Here is a 21,766-nt window from a genome sequence, read left to right as displayed (position 1 = left end):
ACCATGATGTCAGTGTATTCATGCGGACAGCTGCCGCTCACTCTGCAGGTTTCTGCGGCGTTGGTACGTCAGCCCGCCCGAGCAGCAGCGGTCATATGATGAGGAACAGCGCGGAGTGACCGCCTCTCTGAGCGGGACTCCGGGATCCAGTCCGGGCGGAGGCAGAGCAGCCGGATCGCTTCGAGGAGGAGGAGGAGGAGGATGAGGAAGACCTACCGCTCCTAAAACCGGACACACACACACACACACACGCGGTAAGTTTCTGATCGACTTTAAGATCTCACACTATTTTTATTCCGTTACTTTGCTCAGTAGCTCCTTTAAGTTAAAGTTTGACGTCTGAAAGTTTAGACTGCGCAGAACCAGAACCTCACGCCTTAAGGATTATTTCCTTTCACATGCTCCCTGTTGCCAAAATGTCCACCACCAAGAAAAATAATGTGAAAAAGACTTAAATTTACGATTCAAATATCATTTTTTCACCAGTGGATCATCAAACTACTTTAAGAAGTCAGTTTGAAGGCTTTAAATGATCATGTTATTACAGAGATCACTTGAGGGCTGTTAGTCCACAAATTTTATATCAGTTTAAGAGGTCAGACTGACTGTTTTCCAAGTTATTGAACTGATGTTATGAGTATAGATTGAATATTTAACCTTACAGAGATCAAAATCTGTTTTATTTCTCTTAATCCGATCATTTTTAGTCTGCAAATGTGTATTTTAATACTATTTTTTGAGTTTATTAACAATAAGAAATTCTCTGTCAGTGTGTTTTGGGTGAAGTAGTTAAAGGAGAAAAAGAGAAAACTGAACTGGTTAAAATCATAATGTCCAGGTCAGACGCAAAAGAAACAAAAATTGGTGTCGTGAAAAAATATTATCAGTTTGTCTTTATTTATAAGCAAGGAAACTTGGATGACCTTATGATCAAATACTCAATCTATGCACTGAAAGCATCTCAAAGTTGACAATTCAGTTCAAAAATATTTTATTCATCCTAAAGAAAAATGACACCAATCTTTTCCCCTCCAGACAGTCGCTTCACATCGCATGATTTTAATCCTTTTATATGTCTTTTGTTACCTAATACAAACACAGATGTGTTTTGAGAAGCTCAGCAACACAAAACAATAAAATAACAAAAATAAGGTTAAGCCAGGCAACAAAACCTCAGTTTACAATCAACTGTTTCTTCTTATCATCGCTTGGTTTTTGAGATCATAACTATTATTTTCATCTGCAGAGAACTAATGATGGATGTAAAATCAAGCCTAAACAAAACATTTTCCAGGTTCACATTAAATTCCAAGGGAGCAAATAACCATTTTACCTCAAGACTGTAGATGAAGCTACATTTTAAATCTGTGTGTGATATTTTTTGGTGTTACTTTCACTAAACTAACTAAAGAAGTTGATGCTTTGTCTGCATCATAGTTTTTATCTTTTAGTTCTATTCTACATAGCTAATAGACATCATTTCCTGTGATGTATGCTTCACTTCCTGTGTGGAAAATAATCCTCTGTGCTGTTTTCAGTGACTTTAGTTTTATTTCTCGTGTATTTAGCTCATTTAGCTGTTTTTCCCGTTAGCTTTCATCGTCCCCAGTAACCCTTATTATGCCTTCAGATGGACGTTTCACCACCTCTATGTCTCTTTCCACTCAGGTCAACATCCTGGACTGCAAATGCAAAATGTATTCACACTCCATTTTGTCATTTTAAAACCTCAAAGTTTCATTGGTAAACACTAAGTAGTTTATAATTGTAAGAACGGTGATAGAGGGTTTAAAAATACTTAAGAAAAACAAATAAGAAAATGAGGTTGCCTTTTTTTTCTAGCCCTTTTTACTCTGATATCTCTAAATAAAATCAGAAATAACTAGTAGCCAACTGGAGTAAATATCCTCAAAAAAGGTAGTGTACTGAAAGAACAACATATTCAAAGCAGTAATAAAGTCAAAACTGTCCCACAAAATATATATGTTTTGCATTTACGATAAAAAAAATATTCTTTGTATGTAAATCTGATTTTATCCAGATCTCCTCATTTATTCTCAGTGCAACAGCCATTTTTAACCAAACTAAATGACAACATCTACCTATGGCATGCAAAGTTTTTATCTATGCACAAATTGTTGATATTCTGATTGTATGAATGTGTTTTATTTTATGATTAGAGGGCAGAAAGAACATTTCCACCTTGGTGGACATTAAAGTTTTAACTGAGCTTAACTTAACATACCTTATCTAATCTTAGATAAGTTATACATGACATATCTTAACTTATCATAATTTAAGTCAAGTTATCTAATCTTAATTTATCTAACATTAATATACATAACATATATTATCTTAACTTTATTTATCTTATCCTAATTTAACTTAACTAAACTTATCTAATCTTAATTTATCTAACATTAATATACATAACATATATTATCTTAACTTTATTTATCTTATCCTAATTTAACTTAACTAAACTTATCTAATCTTAATTTAACTTAACATACATTATTATCTGATCTTAACATGCATAACATATCTTATCTTAATTTATCTAAGCTTAGCATAACTGAACATACCTTATTGAATCTTAACATACATATATAATCTTATATTAACTTAACTTTTATTTGATTTTATCTTAACTCATATAAATTTGGCAATGTGTCTTGTTTATTTTAGGATTTTCTCTAACTAGTTGCCAAGGAGAATTTTATCTTAATGTAGTTTTTCCACTTAATTTTCCTCCTTTAAGCTGCTTTTAGATTTTCCTTTAGGCTTGGATTGTGCAGAATGAGGCTCTTGAGATGATCCAATATTGTTTGCAGCACAAAGCCTCGTCTGTTCGAGTGTTTCTGCCTCATAGTGGCGCATTTGTGGACAAACATACTCCCGAAGCGTTATCCCATGAAGTGGGTGACGACACCCGTCGCAGTCGTCATGTAGCCGGTTCATCTGGAGCTGTACAATAGTTGTCCTGTCATTAGAGCACACAGAAGGGGGCTGTTTTCATTGCGCAGCAATATTATCCTCTCAGTGCACATTCATTCTGCCGGGTGCAGCTGGACAGGAGCGCCCAGCATGTCTGCCACTGTGCACACCGGGGCTCTGTTTTGTAAACAGCTTGCTTCGCTGTATCAGCCTGATGCACCAGTTTTCAAACCGCTCTCCCATGCAACGCCAGTCTCCGTCTAACATGCGGTGTTATTCCAGCAGGTTAGGCAGCGGCGGGATGGAGTCTCACAGACTCAGCGGCTCCACGGAGGTCCAGATGCAGAGGGGCTACGTGCTGCAGCACCGACCTGCAGCAGCCGGCAGCCAGGAGAACCTGTTTGGAGTGAGAGTGCAGGTTCAGGGATTCAAAGGCCAGCCTTACGTGGTCCTGAACAGTTCTGGTCAGGAGATCCACAAGGACGTGTCTGTCATAACTCACCAGGCGGGTTACAACCCCGGGGTGGTGAGAAGGTCTGTGGATGAGACGCAGCGTAGGCCAAACTCTTCTTCTGGGTTTAATTATCAGAGTCAGTCTGAGATCCTGAGGCCGTACGACCCAGAAAATAACAACCAAAGCCTCTCCAGGTTCCGACACGCATCGCTTTCTGCTGAGCCCACCAAACCCAGGATCCCACTGCCTGCCGAAGGCCCTGCAGACGACCCGGCAGATCTCAACCAAGACCTCACATCCTCCTCAGAGGGACACAACGCTCTGCTGTCCCCAAACGCCGTGGACACCGACTCCATCATGTCTGTCGGCAGATTAATAAGCCAGTTCAACAGCAGCCTGCAGAGGGGACGAGGTCCGAGGAACAGGCTGGACAAAGAGGCGTGCCGGCGCTCCCGCAGCGTAGACAGCAGCCGCACCTCCAGCTCCTCTTCCTCGTCGCCTTCAGCCAGCAGAGCGTCTTCCCTTCAGGGCAGCAGAGGAGAAACCCCAGCTGGGATTTATCCCCCTGGATCAGCCAGGGCGCGCCTCTTCGGCGGAGAATCCGCTCGGACAAACAGAGTTGAGGAGAGCAAGCTGAGCAAGGGACAGCAAGGGAAAGAGACGGTAGTGCTGTCCAAACCGCCGGACGAAAGAGACGTACAGGTAAAGAGGTTGTCAGGGAGCTACGTAGTTTCTTAGAAGTCAGTATTTATTGGGTGTATGTTTCCTAACCAGGTTACTCCTGATCTTCTGAAAGGACAGCAAGAGCTCTCAGCAGATCCGCCTGAAGAAGCAACAAAGCAAATACTCTTCACGTGTCTGAAGAACGGGTGAGTGCAGCGCAGGTTCACGCTCTCACAACAGATCAGAGGCTGATTTGCATTATAAAGGTGTGCAAAATGGAAATTATAGAGCTCAATTTAATTTATCATACAAATAATTGAATATTGCAGCAAGCTTAGAAGAAACCTCAAGTCTTTATTTCATTTGGAGAAATGCTCTATAACAAGAACATGCAGCTTTGAGACACGAACTCTGAGGTGGATAAAATACCCCAAGATTTTACTCAAGAAAGAGTACTTCAACATGTTTTACTCAAGTAAATGTAAAAAGTACCCATCCAAGAAATTACTCAATTAAGAGTAAAAAAGTATTTGGTAAAAAGTCTACTGAGTAACGGATCAAATTAGCAATCATTTAAAATTTAAAAATGGCATCATCTGATGGACCAAATTAAAAGTTAAGTGGAAATTTTGATGTTTTCAGGATGAAAATGACAATAATTTGTATAAGTAACAAAAATAACAAAATCAGGCAAAAGAAAATGTTTCCAAATCAGTTTCTTTCAATATAAAACTTGAACAAAAACTGCAGGTGTGTGTCTGTGCCTGGTGAATTTTTGGTTAAAACATGTTTGTTTTTCATTCACTGGGTAGAAAATCCAGAAATTTTACTCAAGCAAGAGTAGAAATACTTCATAATAAAATTACTCAAGTACAAGTAAAAAATACAGTGTAGTAAAAATACTTGTTAAGTTAATGTAACGGAGTAAATATAACAAGTTACTACCCACTTCTGCACAAACCAGAAGCAGCGAAAAGTACAGAGCTTTGCAAATGTATTCATAGCTCTTTAATTTTTTTACATTTTACAATTATTCACTTCTTTATGTTGGACCATCATATTAAATTCCAGTAAAATATATTAAAGCTTGAAAGATGTAAGAAAGAAAACTTCCGTTGTTATTATTACTTTACAAAGGTGCAGAACCACGCCTCTAACGTACACTAAACGACAAGGTAAATGTTTTTGTTTTAAAGGTGTTGAAAAAACAAAGAGCTGGTCTGGATTATTTCTTGTGAATTTGTGCAAGATTTTTGTTGTCAAACTGGTTAAGCTTCTGCTTGCCCAAGTTTAGCTCATAAATCGAGGTTTTGAAGATAGCGACACTAAAAACTGAAACCCCAAACGTCATGTAAAAATTTATACATTCTAGTAAAAATGAAGCTTTTATGTGAAGAGGGTTAGGGCCACTAAAAAAATAATAATTTTGAGAATTAAATCAAAATTGGTTTTTCAGTGTCCCAAATAATCTTTCGTATCAAAAGACATGGAAACAGAAAGTGAATTATTTATTTATTTATTTTTTTGTCTATTAAATATTTATATAAATGGCATAAGTTAAATATCTATAAAAAACAAGCAACAGTTTTAAAACAATTACAAAATTATGACAGTTGAAATTTCTGTCTTCAGCATCTTATGTCAAATTAGCTTTAATAATATGCAGATGTGTCTTATTTATAGGGTTAATTTTGATTCTGAATGTATCTTACACTACCGCATAATGTTTATTACTCAAATAAATTGGATCTAACTGTAATTGAATTACTGTCTGGGATTAATAACATCTTCTAAACTGTAATTTTCCATAACAAACTGGTATTTATAACGAATCAAAAGTATAAAACCTGACTATACTCCATTTAGCCTGCACTATCCACTGAAAGTCTTGCTCTCTCTCACCGTCTCACAGCAAAATACATTTACCATTAATCCTTATCGGCTGAAAGGTGTTGCCGACGACACATTTTTACAAGCCGTAACGCTGCGATACTTTGACCTACCCAACGGTTTCTGAAAGGGGAGTCGTTGCGCTTTCCAGCCAATATCGGGTTATTACGGTAATTTCACTCCCACCGTTGCAGAGAGCATGTTTTACTTCGGTTTAATCTGATGAAACACTCTTTTAGTAGACGGTAAATTGTAAATAAATGCTAGATATTGAAAGTTCTAGTTGTTATGGAGAAATGGGCAAAAATATCTACTCACAGGACATTCAAATAACTTTGTACAATTAAAATAAGCCAACATTCCAGGCGGAGATTTGAAACTTAGGCCTTAAAGGGTTAAAGAAATGTTTTTTACACCTCTGTTCTTCCTCAGACTTCATTTTTAGACACCAATTTGTTACTAGAAACATAAAACCATTTACTTCATAACAACTCAATATCAGAGTTCAAAAATATTAATACTGATCCACAGATTAATTATTTTGCTTGTAAAGAAATTAGATTTTTTTTTCCCCCTATGAAAATGTGTTTTGGAAACTTTTTCCGGCATCGTTTAGTGATGATGAGTTAGTGGTTTCACAGCTACGTTCCTGCAGGAATCTGGCTGCTGTTCCAGCTGTGTGAACTCAAACTCCCAGTAGTCAGGAATGCAAAGCATGACCACGGCTTCACTGATAAAATAACTGCTTCTTCTGGAAAATATTAAACCTCCACCAGTTCCTGCTTCGTACCAGGGGAGAAAAATACATTCAAGCAGAACTCCTGCTCTCCTCTGGAAGCTGGCAGCGAATTTGAAACTTTATCTTTTCAAACAAAAAACTGCGGAGTTTCAGAACTGTGCGTCCTGTTTTTCCAGGACCGCAGATGATGACCCCACAACCCAAAGAAAAGTCAAACTGCTGCTCGACAACATCAGCGAACTCAAGTCCAAGGCTGCGGAGAGTGTGGAGGAGGAGGAGAAAGTGAGATGTTTACCAACATGGATCTGCAGGATTTATGGAGGTGGCATTGTGTTAATTAGATTTTTGTTTCTCTGCAGGCCTCTGCAACAGGAATAAAAGCGCTGCAGGAGAAACGGGCAGCTCTGGAGAAAGAAGTCGCACATCTCAAGCAAAAACTTGGCATTGAGATTAAGGTGCAGAACAATCCATCACCTCGTGTTTCTGTGGTTATGTTGTCTTTAATGCTTTGTTGTTTTTATTGAATTTACAGAATGAAATGACTTTAGCCAAAGCTTTTGAGAAAGCGAGAACGGAGAAGAAGAAACTTCAAGAAGAGCTGAACAAAAGTCAGACGGAGCTTCGCAAACTGAGAGAGAAACTGACGGAAATCGAGGCAGAGCTTCAGTCCACCAAACAGGAGTAAGGATCCAACACAGTTTAAAGCTTTTGTTTGCTTTTAAATCATTTCTTCAAACTTATGTTAGAATGTAGTTTCTTATATAGTAACTTCCACCTGGTCATTAAGCCTATACTAATACTTTTGGACATTTAAATAAACAGTTTGAACTGTGAAAAAAAAGAAAACTTTTCTCCTAAAATGTCAACATTTTATGGAATTTTTCCACATTTTGTCACATTACAACCACAAGCTTCAACACATTTTATTGGGTTTTTACGTGATAGGCAAACAGAAATTACTTTATGATTGTGAAGTAGACGTAGCTAGATGTTTTTATAAATACAAATCTGAATAATGTGATATGTTGATACTTTTTTTTTGTTTTTGTATTTTTTATATTTAGATGTTTTTTCAGAGCGTGCAGGGCAGCCATCTTGTTTTACAGCTTCTACTTATTTGGATTTTGAATTCATAACAACTCTACAATAGCATACCAGGAACAGGCTAAGAGTTTTTATTTTATTTTTATATGAGAATAAATTCAGAATATTACAGGAATACAGTTGTAATAAGAGAATAAAGTACAAATCTTATGAAAACCTAGAGGCAATACTTAATATTTTAACACAGCATCAAATTATTATCAGTAGCAGGATTTTGAAACACTCATGAAATCGACTATTTCAAAGTAAGAACTTCAAGAACTGAGCTGGTCATGTCAGATTCTGATAACTCTAAGCTTTTTTTCCCTCATTAAAACTATTTTTTTTTGTAGTTTTAAGATTTTTTTTTCTTCTAATATTCTGACAAAATTTTTTATTTTCATAGCCTGACTCTTATACTTCATCGTACAACTCGCAGAAGGGATGATTAAAATCAAATCCACTTTTCGAAAACATCGTGTACAATAAATTTTTTAGAAAAGAAAGCAACTAAAAAATAAAATAAATCGATGAAAATCAAAAATCACATCTGGTATGCAACAAAATCAGAGACTCGATTTGACATTAATGAGAGAAACAACCAGGTAATTGTGGAGGAAAAAACAAAAACAAGGACACAGCAAACATCTGACAAGAAAAACTGCTTGATGAGATCACATTTAACTTTTCTGGCACACATGCAGTATGCTAAATGTGGTGGAAAACTAACAAAAAACCATCTATGGGCATCACTGAACTCATCACTCCACTGCGAAACATGGCGGTGGCAGCATAATGATATGGGGATGCTTTATTTCAGCAGGGGAACTGGTCAGAATTTGAAACAGCCACAAAAACAATAGCTGAGCGGAATAGAAAAAAGCTTTTCAGATTAAAACAAATATTGATACAGTGCTACGTTTTGGTCCGTCATTCACATGCAATCTACTGAAGTTTGTGAAAACGCGGAAAAGTTCAAAAGGTGCAACACACTGTATGAAAGTAAAACCCTTCCTCTGTGTTTGTCGTTTCTTTAGACTGACTCAGATGAAGACAGAAAGAGAAAGAGCTAAAGCGGAGATGAAAGACCTCCAGCAACAACTCTCCGAGATGCACGACGAGTTGGACCGCGCCAAGAAGACCGACGTGATAAATACGGAGAAAGAGGTTCTTCTTCAGGTGAGCCAGACCACATGAGTCAGGAACTGGTTTCTCCACTGACCTCTGACCTCTTTTTTTTAATGATGGGTGTGTGTCAGGACTTGGCACAGATGCGTGTGGACTTTCAGGAGATGCTGCAGGTGAAAGAGGAGCAGGAGGAGGTGCTGCACCGTCGGGAGATGGAGCTGAGTGCCCTGAAGGGGGCGCTCAAAGAGGAGGTGGAGACTCATGATAAATACATTGCTGCTCTGAAGGAAGAATATGAACTGGAGCTCGAGAAGCTGCTGGTTCACTTGCAGCAAGCAAAGGAGGTGAGAGAAACTTTCACTAAGGTACAACTGTAATGTACGGAGGCCCCTAAGGGACATGGGGGATTTTTCTTTCAGTTCATTACTTTATTTTTGTATTACTTTATTCTTGTAATATTATGACTTTATTCCTGAAATTTTACAACTTTATTCTCGCGATATTATAACTTCATTCTTTAGATATTATGACTTTTTTTGTATTATTTAGACATTATTTTCATATGACTTTATTCTCCTAAAATTATAGTTATATTCTTGTAATATTATTACTTTATTCTTGTATAATTTAGACTTATTTTCATATGACTTTCTCAAGGTATTATGACTTTATTCTCAAAATGTTACAACTTTATTCTCTTATGACTTTATTCTAGTAATGTTATGATTTTGTTTCTGAATATTACAACTTTATTCTTCTTACAGTATGATTTAATTATTGACATATTATGACTATTTTTGTATTATTTAGACTTTATTTTCGTATGATTTTCTTGTAAAATTATGACTATTCTCATAATATTATGACTTTATACTCATAATTTCATTTTATTGTATAATTTTTCTTAGTATGGTCCTAATACTCTGTCGTGTGCTATAGGGGGTTCCATAATAATTAGATTTATTTTAGATTTATTTTTCATTTTGCCTTTCAGAGCAACGCCTACTTGGGTCAGGAAGTGGCTCAGGTGGAGGAGGAGAAAGGTGCAGCTAAGGTGCAGCTGAAGGAACTGATCCAGGAGAGAAACAACCTGAAAGGAAAAGTCCGAGAGCTGAGCAACAAGGTGGAGCAACTGAATCAGGCCATCCAGGAGTTTAAAACCACGGAGAGGATGATGGAGCAGAGAACGAAGCAGCTGGAGGTGAGAGGATGAAAAACCAGAAACAGATGTTTCTAGATTATCTTAATCTCACTTCCTGTTTCCCCTCCTCCCTCAGAGGGAAAAGAACCAGGTGGAGGAAATGCTGGAGGATGTGAGGAAGAGCGAGGAAGAGCTGTGTCAGTCTAATCAGTCTCTGCTTTCCCGCTTGGAAGATGTGCAGGTAATAAGAGCAAAATGTCTTGTAAAAGTATTCACACTCCTTCAACTTTTTTAAAACAATCCTTCATGTTGCAACTTGAGCTGAAACGATTAATGGATTAATCATGATGATTGAAATAACTCATTTAGTAAGCGATTAATTGCTAAATGGAAGATTTGGACTCAAAAAAAGGTCATTTACTGACAGAACAACAAACTCAGAGCAGTAATTAAGCCAAAATTGTGCAAAAAATAAATATCCTCAGATGAAAAATAAAAAACACTTAAGTCACAATTTTAACTTCGCCTGGTTCAAATTCTGTAAAACAAATCTCTTACTTATCTTTTTCTATTATTTCTTTTACTCAGTTTATCCAAATATTAGTGAACAGATTAGCCCTAAACTGGGTTTAGGTGAAAAAGAAATGGTTGAGTTTCTGTTGGAAGTTTTTTTTTTTTTTTTTGCTGCTACTCATCCTAATTATCTTTTTCTTATTTAAAAACAGAACTGAATCTTTTTTTTTTAAATCAATTAGTCATCTAAATAACAGACAGATCAATCAATAACTAAAATAATCATTAGACGCAACTTGAGTTACAACTTCAGATATTAATGTTCTCCATTGTAATTGTATGTGTCGGCTAACTACATAAAATCCCCAACAAATGCAATATTATTAGTGGTTGCAACATGACAAATGTGGAAAAGCTGAAGCAATCTGACAGTAAATATGATAATCAGTCATATCTAGATTTCAAATGATGATCCGTGAGTTCCCGTCTGTTCCTGATTCAGAGTAAGCTGACCAAATTAAACCATGAGCACAAGGATTTAAAGGAAAAGCTCAAAGAAGAGAGGAAGCAAGTTGAAGAGCTGTGGAAAATGAAAGCAGAGCTGGAAGATGAGAGGAGGATGCAGGACAGGGCGATGGAGCAACTGCAGAGAAAGGTGAGAGGGACGAAGTTCTCTGCTTTTAGGAAATATGGGAACAGAAATATGCATGAAGTCACATGAGGTCAGCAAATAAATTATGTGCTTACAAAAGTCCAAATATTCTTAAACTGAGGTGAGTGGTGTGCTTATCTGGCTGCTTAGATGAACACCATCATGGAGGAGTGCGAGGCGTCCACAGATGTGCTTCAGCACCAGGTCGACGAGGCCAGAGAGAGGAGTCAGAGGGAGCTGGCCGAGCTGCGCAGACAGCTGCAGGAAAAGGGAGCAGAGCTGGAGAAATCCAGACAGACAGCCAAAAAACTGCAGGAAGAGGTGTGGCACACATTGTGCAGCATTCAGCAATATGTCTTAGTCAGCAGGATGATGAGTCAAAGGCAGGGCGGAGAGATTAAACTTATCTTGTTTCAGGTTTTTTGATTAGAAAAAATGACTCAGATTGAGCTTATCTGTCTGATCCCACCCAAAAAGAAATTAAAGTTTGATTCTTCTTCCTTTGGCTGCTGGTCTGTTCTCCGGCCAGCTGCTTCCTCTGGAGGAGGATCTGCAGCGGTGTCACAGGGAGCAGCAGGAGGCCCAGCTGAGAGGCCGGCAGCTGGAGCAGCGGGTGGAGGAGCTGGAGCAGAAGAATGCAGCCGTGTTGGAGGACCGGGAGCGCCAGGCTAAACTCATGGAGGTATAATTTTCACTAGGGTGACCAGACGTCCTCTTTTTCCCGGACATGTCCTACTTTTCAGACCTAAAAAGATGTCCGGGGGGAATTTAAAAATCGTCCGGGATTTTGGTCAACTGCCGCAAAACACATTACATAGCTTACATTGTGATTACATTGCCACTCCGTTCCACTACTCTATTCCAGGTTTCTTTGTATGGCAAATTAGTCACGCCCTTCTCCCCAAATCCAATCACGTTGCATTATGTGTGCGAGTGTGTGTAGGAAAAGTAAAGATTGTAGATTCTACGCTGCAGGTTGTCCTCGTTTTGACAAAGTAAAATATGGTCAACCTAATTTTCACAAATGAAGAGCGGCAATAGCACAGATACAGATAAAGTGTTACTGTGTTATAATCTGTTTGTCAAGTTACTTGGTAATAGTAATTAGTTACTTTACTTAACGTAGTTACTTTTCAAAAACTTGTAAGCAGTACATAGTTCTCATGTAATGTTTGGCTACGTTCACACTGCAGCCTGAAGCGACCCATTTCCGATTTATATAATTAATTTATTCCTTAATTCCATCTGTATTTGATCTTTTCATGACAGTTTGAACAACACAGATCGGTTTTTTTTGGTTTTTTTCAAATGCGGGCCAGGCGACCTGAATTTGTGGTTCTAAATCCGATACGTACCTGATCTTTTCAAATGTGACTCGAGTGTGAACGTCATTGATACGCGACAAACGTCACTACTCTGCACCCTGATACGGGCAAGCGACAAGAAAAACAACCATAGCGGACTATAATGAGGATTAAATTGTTAATGTGCTGGCTCCGGTTAGATAACAACTTTAAAAAGGAAAGATATGCTCCACCATTAGCATCCATGTTTACTTCCGAAAACACTGAGCATTTCTTCTTCTACTACGTATTTTATGGCGGTTGGCAAAACACTACTGCGCCCTCTACTGGGCATGCGGGACACTTTCGGGTCAATTGCAGGTTATGAAGTTATTTATTTGCTTTGACTTGTATCTGTTTTAGTTTACCTCAAATGACAAGTCTTTCTTTTTAATTTCCAAATGTTTTTCCACTCCAGCCTCCTCACCAAAAGCCCAGCCTTTTTTAAACAGTGGCAGCAACTCAGCACTGTTTGTTCTGCTGATGACAAAACATAACATTTGAGTGTTGACACTGCGTATCAGTTACGGAGCCTGGTGTTTACAGTAAAAAGTTATCAGACCTGTCCGGGTGTTTTTAGGGATCCTCCTACCTCCTCTTCCCTGCCTTCACCGCTCAAACACTCCCTGTAAAAGAAAAAGTCTGAAGAAGCTGCAGTCTGTAGTTACTGCCTTTTAATGCCTTTAATGCTTAGTTTACAATAAAATAATGTTTTTACAAACATTACACACAAAAAAAGACAGCATGAAATACCTTAAAACACAAACAAAATCAAAACACAAAAATATAAATGAACTACCGCAACACTGCAAAAACACACAAAGTATTTTGTCTAGTGCAAATATCTTAGTACACTTGAAATAAGACAAAACTAACTTGCAAGTAACTTTTCATCAAGATAGAGGAGCTTTTTTATGTACAACAACAATACTATTTTCCTATAAGTGAAATAATCTGCCAGGGGAACTAGAACTTTTTATCAATATTAAGGAATTATTTGCTTAAAACAAACTTCTTTATCTTGCTGAAAAGTTATTTGTAAGTTAGTTTTGTTTTAATTCAAGTGGACTAAAATACCTGCAAAAGAAACTAGACAAAACCGTCCATGATTGACACTGAAGTATTAAATTTATGTTCGCTCTAAAGTGACATTTGAGTACACAGCAAATCCAGCAGGTCTAAATTAACTCTATCAGATTTGATTTCAACATTTTTAAAGTGTCTATATGGGTCCACACCAGAAAGTGTTAATTTAACTCTTTTTGGAGAGTTGGTACCTTAACTCTAATTAAGTGTCAGATATCAAATCTGCTGGAGTTAATCATTTAACACTTACTAACTAACACTAATTCAGTGTTAGATTTTAATATTAACTCTCAGAGTATTTTTTTAACTTCATAAGAGTTATTTGTAATTCATACTAAATAGGTATTTAATTGTTTTGAACTTTTAAAACTTCTTTGGAAAATAAACATTTAATAAAGAGGCAATGATTTTCTCAAATACATTTATTTCAAAACATGCGCCATAATTACAAAACATATTACAACGTGGAATAATGTGCATGTTTCAAATGTCGCCTTCATTCACATATTGCTTATCAAAAGGTCTGACATATCAGCTGTGCAATACAAAATGCAGTATATGCTTAATACATTTTTCTTCAATGCAATATGCATGAAATTGTTCAAAGTACAAGGTGGAGAAAGTAAAGCAAGCAGTTCATGTAATATGATAGAGTAAATGTTCTTTTAACAGGTAGATTGCCGGATATTACAGAACATAACAGACCAACCTGATATTCAGATCCATCACTTCTTACCCAGTTTATGTTTCTGTTGATAAGGGACTGGGCCTTTCTGCACTCCCTCCCAGAGCTGTCCACTCACTAACACAGATTGTCTTCGGGTTGTTGGGCTGTTCGTGAACTTTGGCCCCAGACAGCACCGTGCTCCTCTACTGCACTGAGTACTATAGCCAGTATTGGTCTCTGGATCACAACAAACAAAAACCATAACAATGAAAAATGGAACGAAGGAATACATTTTTACTCTAACAACATACCTCAATTATAGAAATGTGGAGTTTCAGAGATATTAACACTTACATAATCATTTTTGGAGCTTGAATCTTCGAAGAATCCACGTAGGGTTCGGGAGGGGAAGGTTGACGACGGTGATTCATCCGCAACCATACTGGTACAAATATATAGAAAAAAGGCAATACAAGGATTAAAACATGCTGCAAAATGAATATAAGAAGACAAAACAGCAGAAATAATGCTTACAACATGAAAAAGTTAAAAAGAATGATCAGAAAGGCTGATAAATCTGACCAATATTCATGTAAACGTTCAACATCATGAAAAAACATACTCCAGATTATAACGGATCTGTTCGTTTAGCCAAGAATTTGACTGAATGTTCAACCGCTCGATTTTTTTTTCCAACACTTGAACTCCGCAAACATCCGGCATGCTAAGCTAAATATGCTAAGCTAAATATGCTAACACCGAGCCGTGTGGCGAACGTGATGTCGATCATACAGCTTGATCTCAACTCAAAATAATAGTTATAAACCATCTCAGAAAAAAAATTACTTACCAAGCGCAGTGAACAACTCAGACATGTGGAAAGTAAATTGTCCTGAAATGACTTGGCGTCTGTCGCTTGACGTCGCTTCGGAGGGAACCGGTGATTCTGGGGGCGGAGTCAGTCAGTGAATGAACTCCTTTAGCCTTATACAGCCGCTGTAGGAGTTCAGAGTTAAGAAGTCAAGAGTTACTGGCTCCATTTTAACACCGATAGATTTGATACGGAAAAAACTTTGTTTTAACACTGGATTTTAACTACTAATAATATACACCCCAGAGTTACATAAACAGAATGTGACTCTATTAGAGTAAAATTAACTCTGCTTTTGCATAAAGTCTACTAACACCAAAACATTTAAGACTTTTGAATTTGCTGTGTACAGTTTTATTTAACAGTTTCATTTTTAATGATTTGCAACTTAAAAATATTAGACATAACTAGAACTAATTTTCTCATTTCCAGAGATGGAAACATATGAAAAAGAAATACAAAAACTTTTTATCCTTACATCACATTCAGTTTACACTTTGTATATTGTACAACATAGAAGGCTTATATTATTTACTCTTGAAAGTGACCGCTTTTATGCTGATTTTATACAATATAATGAAATACATTTCAAAAGAATCATGTAAAAATTGTTAGTATATAATGTCAACAAATGTTTTCTATTTGCTTTTTTACGTATACTTTGCATATATGAAAAAATACCATTGCATAGAAGTTCTTTGTATGTGAAGTATGTATTTTGGGAAGAAAAATTATGTTTTTTTATATGTTTTGCGTGTTTTGATTTTATTTTAGACATTTGGTGTACCTCAAATTATAGTGATGTTTCTGCTCATTTTAGACCATTGCTATGTTGTTTCTCAGTCTCTGCTTTCTCTAATCTGATTCCTAATTTTTGAAGGATTTTTTAAAATAAAAAGCACTTTATGCTGTTTCTTTTTCTTTCAGGACCGAACCAGGCGGCTGGAGGAAGATCTTAACGATGAGCGCAGCGGTTCAGATCTCCTGATGGAGCGACTAGACAAAACTAAAGAACAGGTAGGTTTACTTTTTCAGCATTTACTCTTTGGTAATGTATATAAATGTCCTTATTTTATCTTTTAGGCGTTACTATATGCTGCCTGTCTGCAGTACAAAATCCCAGTCCCACATCTGTTTTCATTCTAAACAGATGTAGTTCTCAGATTTCCCCTCTAAAACAATGGGAACTGCTGATTTGTGTGACCGGCGTGGCTGTTTTCTCTAAGCTGGGTTTCTGGGCATTGTGACACAATTTCTGATGTTTTTGCAAAAGATTCACATCTTCAGCCTGCCTGCAAAGTAGGCCATGATGTTTCTGGAACTAAGTGCTGCAAACTAATTGACATACAAGTCTATTTTGGGGTGGAGCGTAAAAAGCAAAAAAAAAAAACAACAACAGCTAACCACTGTGAGAAGCTATTCACACTCCCTTCAGTGGGCCTCTGGATGTTATTAGTGATGAGTTTGATGTTCCTGCTGAAACCAGACCAGATTTACTCTACAGTGTCTCCTGTCTTGTAATAACAAATGACTGCGTTTTCTATCAGTATTGAAGTTAAAAACACATAAGGCACAGTTTCATATTACATATCGTGGCTACAAGTAGTAATTACTGTTGTCCTTCCATTATTGCCAGCCTGCTTGTTTTCATTTTGATCTATTCTGTCGAGACTTTTCATAACAGAGGAACACAAAGCAGCACATGACACCAAAATAAAAGTGTCTGTTTTAACTTAGAACATTGCTAGTAGTAGCATAGTTTGATTTAAAAATAATTACGGTATACTTTTTTTTATAGAGCTTGCTGAGTCGGTAGGGAAACACTAAATCTTACAAGCTGAAATTGTGATTAAGAGACTGATTACAAAATATTTATTTATGCACAGAGCCACAAAAAGTGCTGTGAAAAATGGTTTGCCCTTTTACAAATTTATGGTGTTTCGGAAGTGGACCTGCCTCATATTTTCCTCCAGGATTTTCTGACAGAGCGCACAACGCAGGACACTGCATACGAAAAATAAAAATTATGTCTCTTCTGTTTGTTTGTGACAGATGGATCAGATGAGGAATGAACTGCTGCAGGAACGAGCTGCCAGGCAGGATGTGGAGTGTGACAAGATGAGCCTGGAGAGACAGGTCAATCGAGTCGTCACACTGCAACATTAATCAGATTTACCATGCAGCAAGATCTCACCTTCTCTCAAAATGTCTCAGTGCAAAACACTAAATCTTACCAAGACAAAACTAACTTACAAGTAGCTTTTCAGCAAGATGCAGGAGCTTGTTTTAATTCAATAATTCTTGAATTCGGCATATAACTTTGGATGAATGTCTAATATAAGGAATTAGCTGCCATTTTTAAAGATCTACCATATTATTTAGTAAGAAAGAAAGAAAGAAAGAAAGAAAGAAAGAAAGAAAGAAAGACAAAGCTAGCTTGTTAAGCTAGAGCTAGCTAGCTAGATAATCAGCTCTGAGAATGAGAAGGGAAATTGAACCCAGTTCACTAGTAGCTAAATCAGTTGAATAGGACCGGGTCTCACAATATGAAGTAGGCTCAAACACACAAAATGTTTTGAATATAAAAAAAATCAACAACAGAACAATTTCTAAGTTTAATTTGCTGCTAGCTATCGCTGATACTAGAATTCAACTGTTACCTCCAAGAGTTATCCAGTAATTAGTTTTAGAGGGAAATGAAACATCCTAACTATTATTTTTGGCAAAGGTCAAAGAGAATTTGAGGTCAGACTGTTGAAGCTGGAAAAATAATTTTCTAAACCAGTGGTGTCCAAACTGTTTTCCCTGAGGGGGTCAAAACTGGCAAATTTAAATTACTGGCAAGCAACAAAATTCATTGCATTAAAATTGAATAAAATTGTTTCTTGTAATTTTTTTTATTTTTATTTACCCAACAATCATAACTTTTTATAAAAATGTATATCACTAAAGATCCATAATATTAAGAAATAAACAATTTCCATTTTTGGGGGTAATAAATTGTTTTATATTTTAACATTTTTCCCACTCTTGACTTATGAAATCACTTCAAGGACTCAAAATAGACCCCTGGACACACTTTGGACACGCCTGATCTAAACCATGCTTTATAAAAAAGTAACGTTTACATTCATTACATGATATATCCACAATCTGGTAATTGTAAATATTCTCTGCTAATGTCAAACTGTGTGTGGAAATGTTCTTAACATTGTTGTGTTAAAGCATTGTGTATTATTAAAGTCTGATGATACTGCAAAAAACAATTTCATTTAATTTTAGAGAAAATGTCCGTTTACAAATTGAAATTCAAGGTTTAAATCTTGTATTAATGAAAATACAAACTATAACAGTGACAGTGAGATAAATGCATGAAATCATAGCAGGTTCTGAGCTTCAAATTCTCTGGTTGATTCCTGTTTTCAGAATAAAGACCTGAAGAGCAGGCTCAGTCATCTGGAAGGATCCCAGAGAACAAACCAGGACTCACTCGTCTCCAAACTTAACAGCCGAATCCAAGAGCTGGAGGAGAGGCTGCAAGGAGAAGAGAGGTCAGAACATTCTGCCCAAATATTACAAAACATTTATCATTCTCTGAAATGTACGCTAATTATGAGTTTATCAGTCTGTGGTTCAGTGGAAAATAACTCTGTAAGATACAACGCTCCGGAAAAAGAACTTGTAGACATTTTTGGGACGTTAAAAACACAAACTTTGTCACATTTTACTGGAAAGTAGCACATAATTAGGCGGGAAATGACACATGGCCTTCTTTTTTATTTTACAAATAAAGGTATGAAGAGTGTGACTGCAGAAACACAAATTTTTATACAGTTTCTATTGCAAATATCTCAACACACTTCAAATAGCACTAAACTAAATTACAAGCAACTATTCAGCCAGATAAAGGAGCTTGCTTTAAATTAACTACTCCTTAATAATTCTTTAAAAGTTCCACTGGCAGCTTATTTCACTCAAGACGCTTTTTCCATGTGAAAAGTAAAATAATCTGCCAGAGAAACCAAGAATTTTTTCATCAACATTAAGGAATTATTGACTTCATATGACTGAAAAACATATTACTACATAAGTGTTTCATATTGGTTGATATTGACAATTATTGATTAGTTTTTTGTTTTCTGAATCTGAAATGCTACCAAACTGGTGATGGGACATGTCCTGTTTCATCTACTGCTTCTCTTCACGCCATTTTTAAAAATTATTTTTAAGCAGTTATGAGGCTTAGTGGAAAAACCTTAAACTGTTGCTGCTGCACCAGTTACTCAGCAGGTTGTTGCTAGGTAACCAAAGAGTGAGTGAGTTGCTAGGTAACCAAAGAGTGAGTCAGTCAGTTGATTCCACCAACCTAGCTCAGCTGGCAACGGGTTGGGTATTTATTGTATCGTTTATAATTTATCTTGAACAATTTCTTGTCGTACGAATTTTGAGTTAATGCTGTCTTGATGAATTTTAAGACAGCTTTTTTGTTATCTGTTCTTTTATTTTCCACAAAAGCATCAATAACTATCAGTAAATATGATTAAATAAGGTCTCTTTCTGCAGTCTAGTGAGATAAATCATACTAAAGTAAGTGATATCCTGAAGAATCCTATTTCAAATAGGAATGTTTTTCAAAAGCAGTATTTGTACTTGTGATGCTATGAATGCTGAGCGCAGCTTAAAGAAGAACTAATATTGGTTTTTCTCATAATAGTAAAAGAAAATGCCACTGTAAAACTTTAAGTCTATGTCGCCTACTCCTTGTTGAGGGGCGAAAGCCTTTCCTCTGCCTACATCTCCCAGAATGCTGTTTGGTTCTGGAAAAGCGTTCAATGAAATGATTGAATATTCTATCAGACGTATTATCTACTGATCCTGATCTATTGCATTATAATTTTATTGATTTATTGTCCAACCCTGCTTCTATATTGTGCTGAAAAGTTACTTGTAATTTAGTTTTTTCTTATTTCAAGTGCAATAAGATATTCACATGAGAAACTAGACCAGAAATACTTGGTAAGAATTTGTGTTTTTGCTGCTACAGTGTTCAGATTTTTATTTGTAAAAAAAAAAAGGAAGATGTATTATGTATTGTTTTTATTCCATTTAACAATTTTGCACTACTTTGTGTTACATAAAATGTGATAGATAAACACATTTTATGTGTTAGACGAGGAAAGCTTAGATGAGCTTTTCTAACTAACTAAGAAAATGAGAAAAGCTGAAGGGACATTAATACCTCTGCACGGCTCTGTGCTGGTCTGCTAAGCCCTCGGATCATTTTCTCTGGTGTCCCACCAGTATCACTCATCAGCTAAGGGTTTGGTCACACATGGCTGCAGCAGCAATGTGATCTTTTCACGGTTTACCTCTAAGGGAAAACAACAACCTGCAACAGGTGAACCGCAAACTGGAGCGCAAAGTGAAGGAGATGAAAATACAGGCGGACGAGGAGCACATCAACCTGCAGACCCAGATGGACCAGGTAGGAAAGCCCAAGCCTTTAAGGGAGAGATCGGGAAGGAAATGGCCGCCACTTGGCGTACTGAGAATGTTACTTGGTTAAACTTGGCAGCTGACTCAACGGTTGAAGACGGCGAAGAGGCAGATGGATGAGGCGGAGGAGGAGATTGAGAGTTTGGAGCACACTAAAAAGAAGCTGCAGAGGGACGTGGACGAGCAGATGGAGGCCAACGAGCAGCTTCACGGCCAGCTGAATACTCTGCGCAACGAGATGAGGTGACGCTCCTGCTTTCATATGTCTGAAATCATCTCTTAACTCTCCTAATTTCACTTTTTGTGTCATTTACTAGGCGGAAGAAGAAGTCTCCTCCCTTCATGAAGCTTGTGGAGGAAGATCTGAACGACACTGATGATTTTGGTTCTGATTGATGGATCTATGTGATTAAAAAAAAGTTCTGGACTTTATAAAGAAGTATTGTTCTTACTGTGAATATGCAGTACAGTTAACAACTCAGGTGTGAATTATCATTTTCTAACTACTAATGGTGCTTTGTCAGTGCTGACCTCTTTTATAACATCATTTACTAATTAATGTGCATTGCATTTTGATTTATGCTTTGTTTTCTATCTATATATCACTGTGAGTTAAGTCAATCTAATTTGAAGCAGATAAATGCCCAGACAAAAAAAATAAACATTTTTAACATTGACCCTTGTGTATGTACCTTTGGAAAGGGCAAACTAAAATAAATCTGAATGTTTTATGTTTGTGCAGGTGTTTTGTCTTTGACCAAACACAAATTATATTTATTTATTTTTTGTTTAGTTAGTTAGTTAGTTAGTTAGTTAGTTAGTTAGTTAGTTTGTTTGTTTGTTTGTTATAATTAAAACCTTTCCTTGCACACAAAACACAAAAGAAAACACAATACTGAAAAACCTAAATGAAGAAAAGAGAAAAAGAAACAAGACAAAGTAATACAGAAATAGTTTTAAAAAAAGACCTAATATGGAGTTCTGGTAGTGCCAAGAAATATATAGAATTTGGTGGTTCTATTTTTATTTTTATATGTTTTTGAAAAATGTGACTAGATTTGCTGTAATTTTTTTTAATGAATCAAATAGAACACTTTCATATT

The 21,766-nt window shown here is 36.7% G+C and overlaps 1 protein-coding gene across 3 annotated transcripts; it reads left to right on the top strand.

The window, feature by feature from the left end:
- Positions 1-153: 153 nt before the first annotated feature.
- Positions 154-21,398, top strand: LOC102218566 (cingulin-like protein 1). Of its 3 annotated transcripts, none has more exons than XM_023325053.1 (19): positions 154-254; positions 3,220-4,093; positions 4,193-4,260; positions 6,860-6,965; positions 7,043-7,138; positions 7,216-7,364; positions 8,804-8,945; positions 9,026-9,238; positions 9,889-10,095; positions 10,172-10,276; positions 11,051-11,203; positions 11,351-11,521; positions 11,730-11,882; positions 16,095-16,184; positions 17,220-17,303; positions 18,594-18,718; positions 20,544-20,652; positions 20,743-20,906; positions 20,981-21,398. In XM_023325053.1, exons 2-19 carry the CDS (start codon positions 3,239-3,241, stop codon positions 21,057-21,059), a joined length of 3,069 nt encoding a protein of 1,022 aa, XP_023180821.1. In that variant the 5' UTR covers positions 154-254; positions 3,220-3,238; the 3' UTR covers positions 21,060-21,398. The 3 variants fall into 3 exon arrangements, with proteins under 3 accessions (XP_023180821.1, XP_023180805.1, XP_023180813.1); XM_023325037.1 differs by having other exon boundaries at positions 4,166-4,260; XM_023325045.1 differs by having other exon boundaries at positions 214-254; positions 3,223-4,093; positions 4,166-4,260.
- Positions 21,399-21,766: the final 368 nt, after the last annotated feature.

Source organism: Xiphophorus maculatus, chromosome 2 (genome assembly GCF_002775205.1).
Source record: "Xiphophorus maculatus strain JP 163 A chromosome 2, X_maculatus-5.0-male, whole genome shotgun sequence".
NCBI lineage: Eukaryota > Metazoa > Chordata > Actinopteri > Cyprinodontiformes > Poeciliidae > Xiphophorus > Xiphophorus maculatus.
The sequence above is the reverse complement of the archived record's forward strand: the minus strand, read 5'-3'. Positions and strand labels throughout refer to the sequence as shown.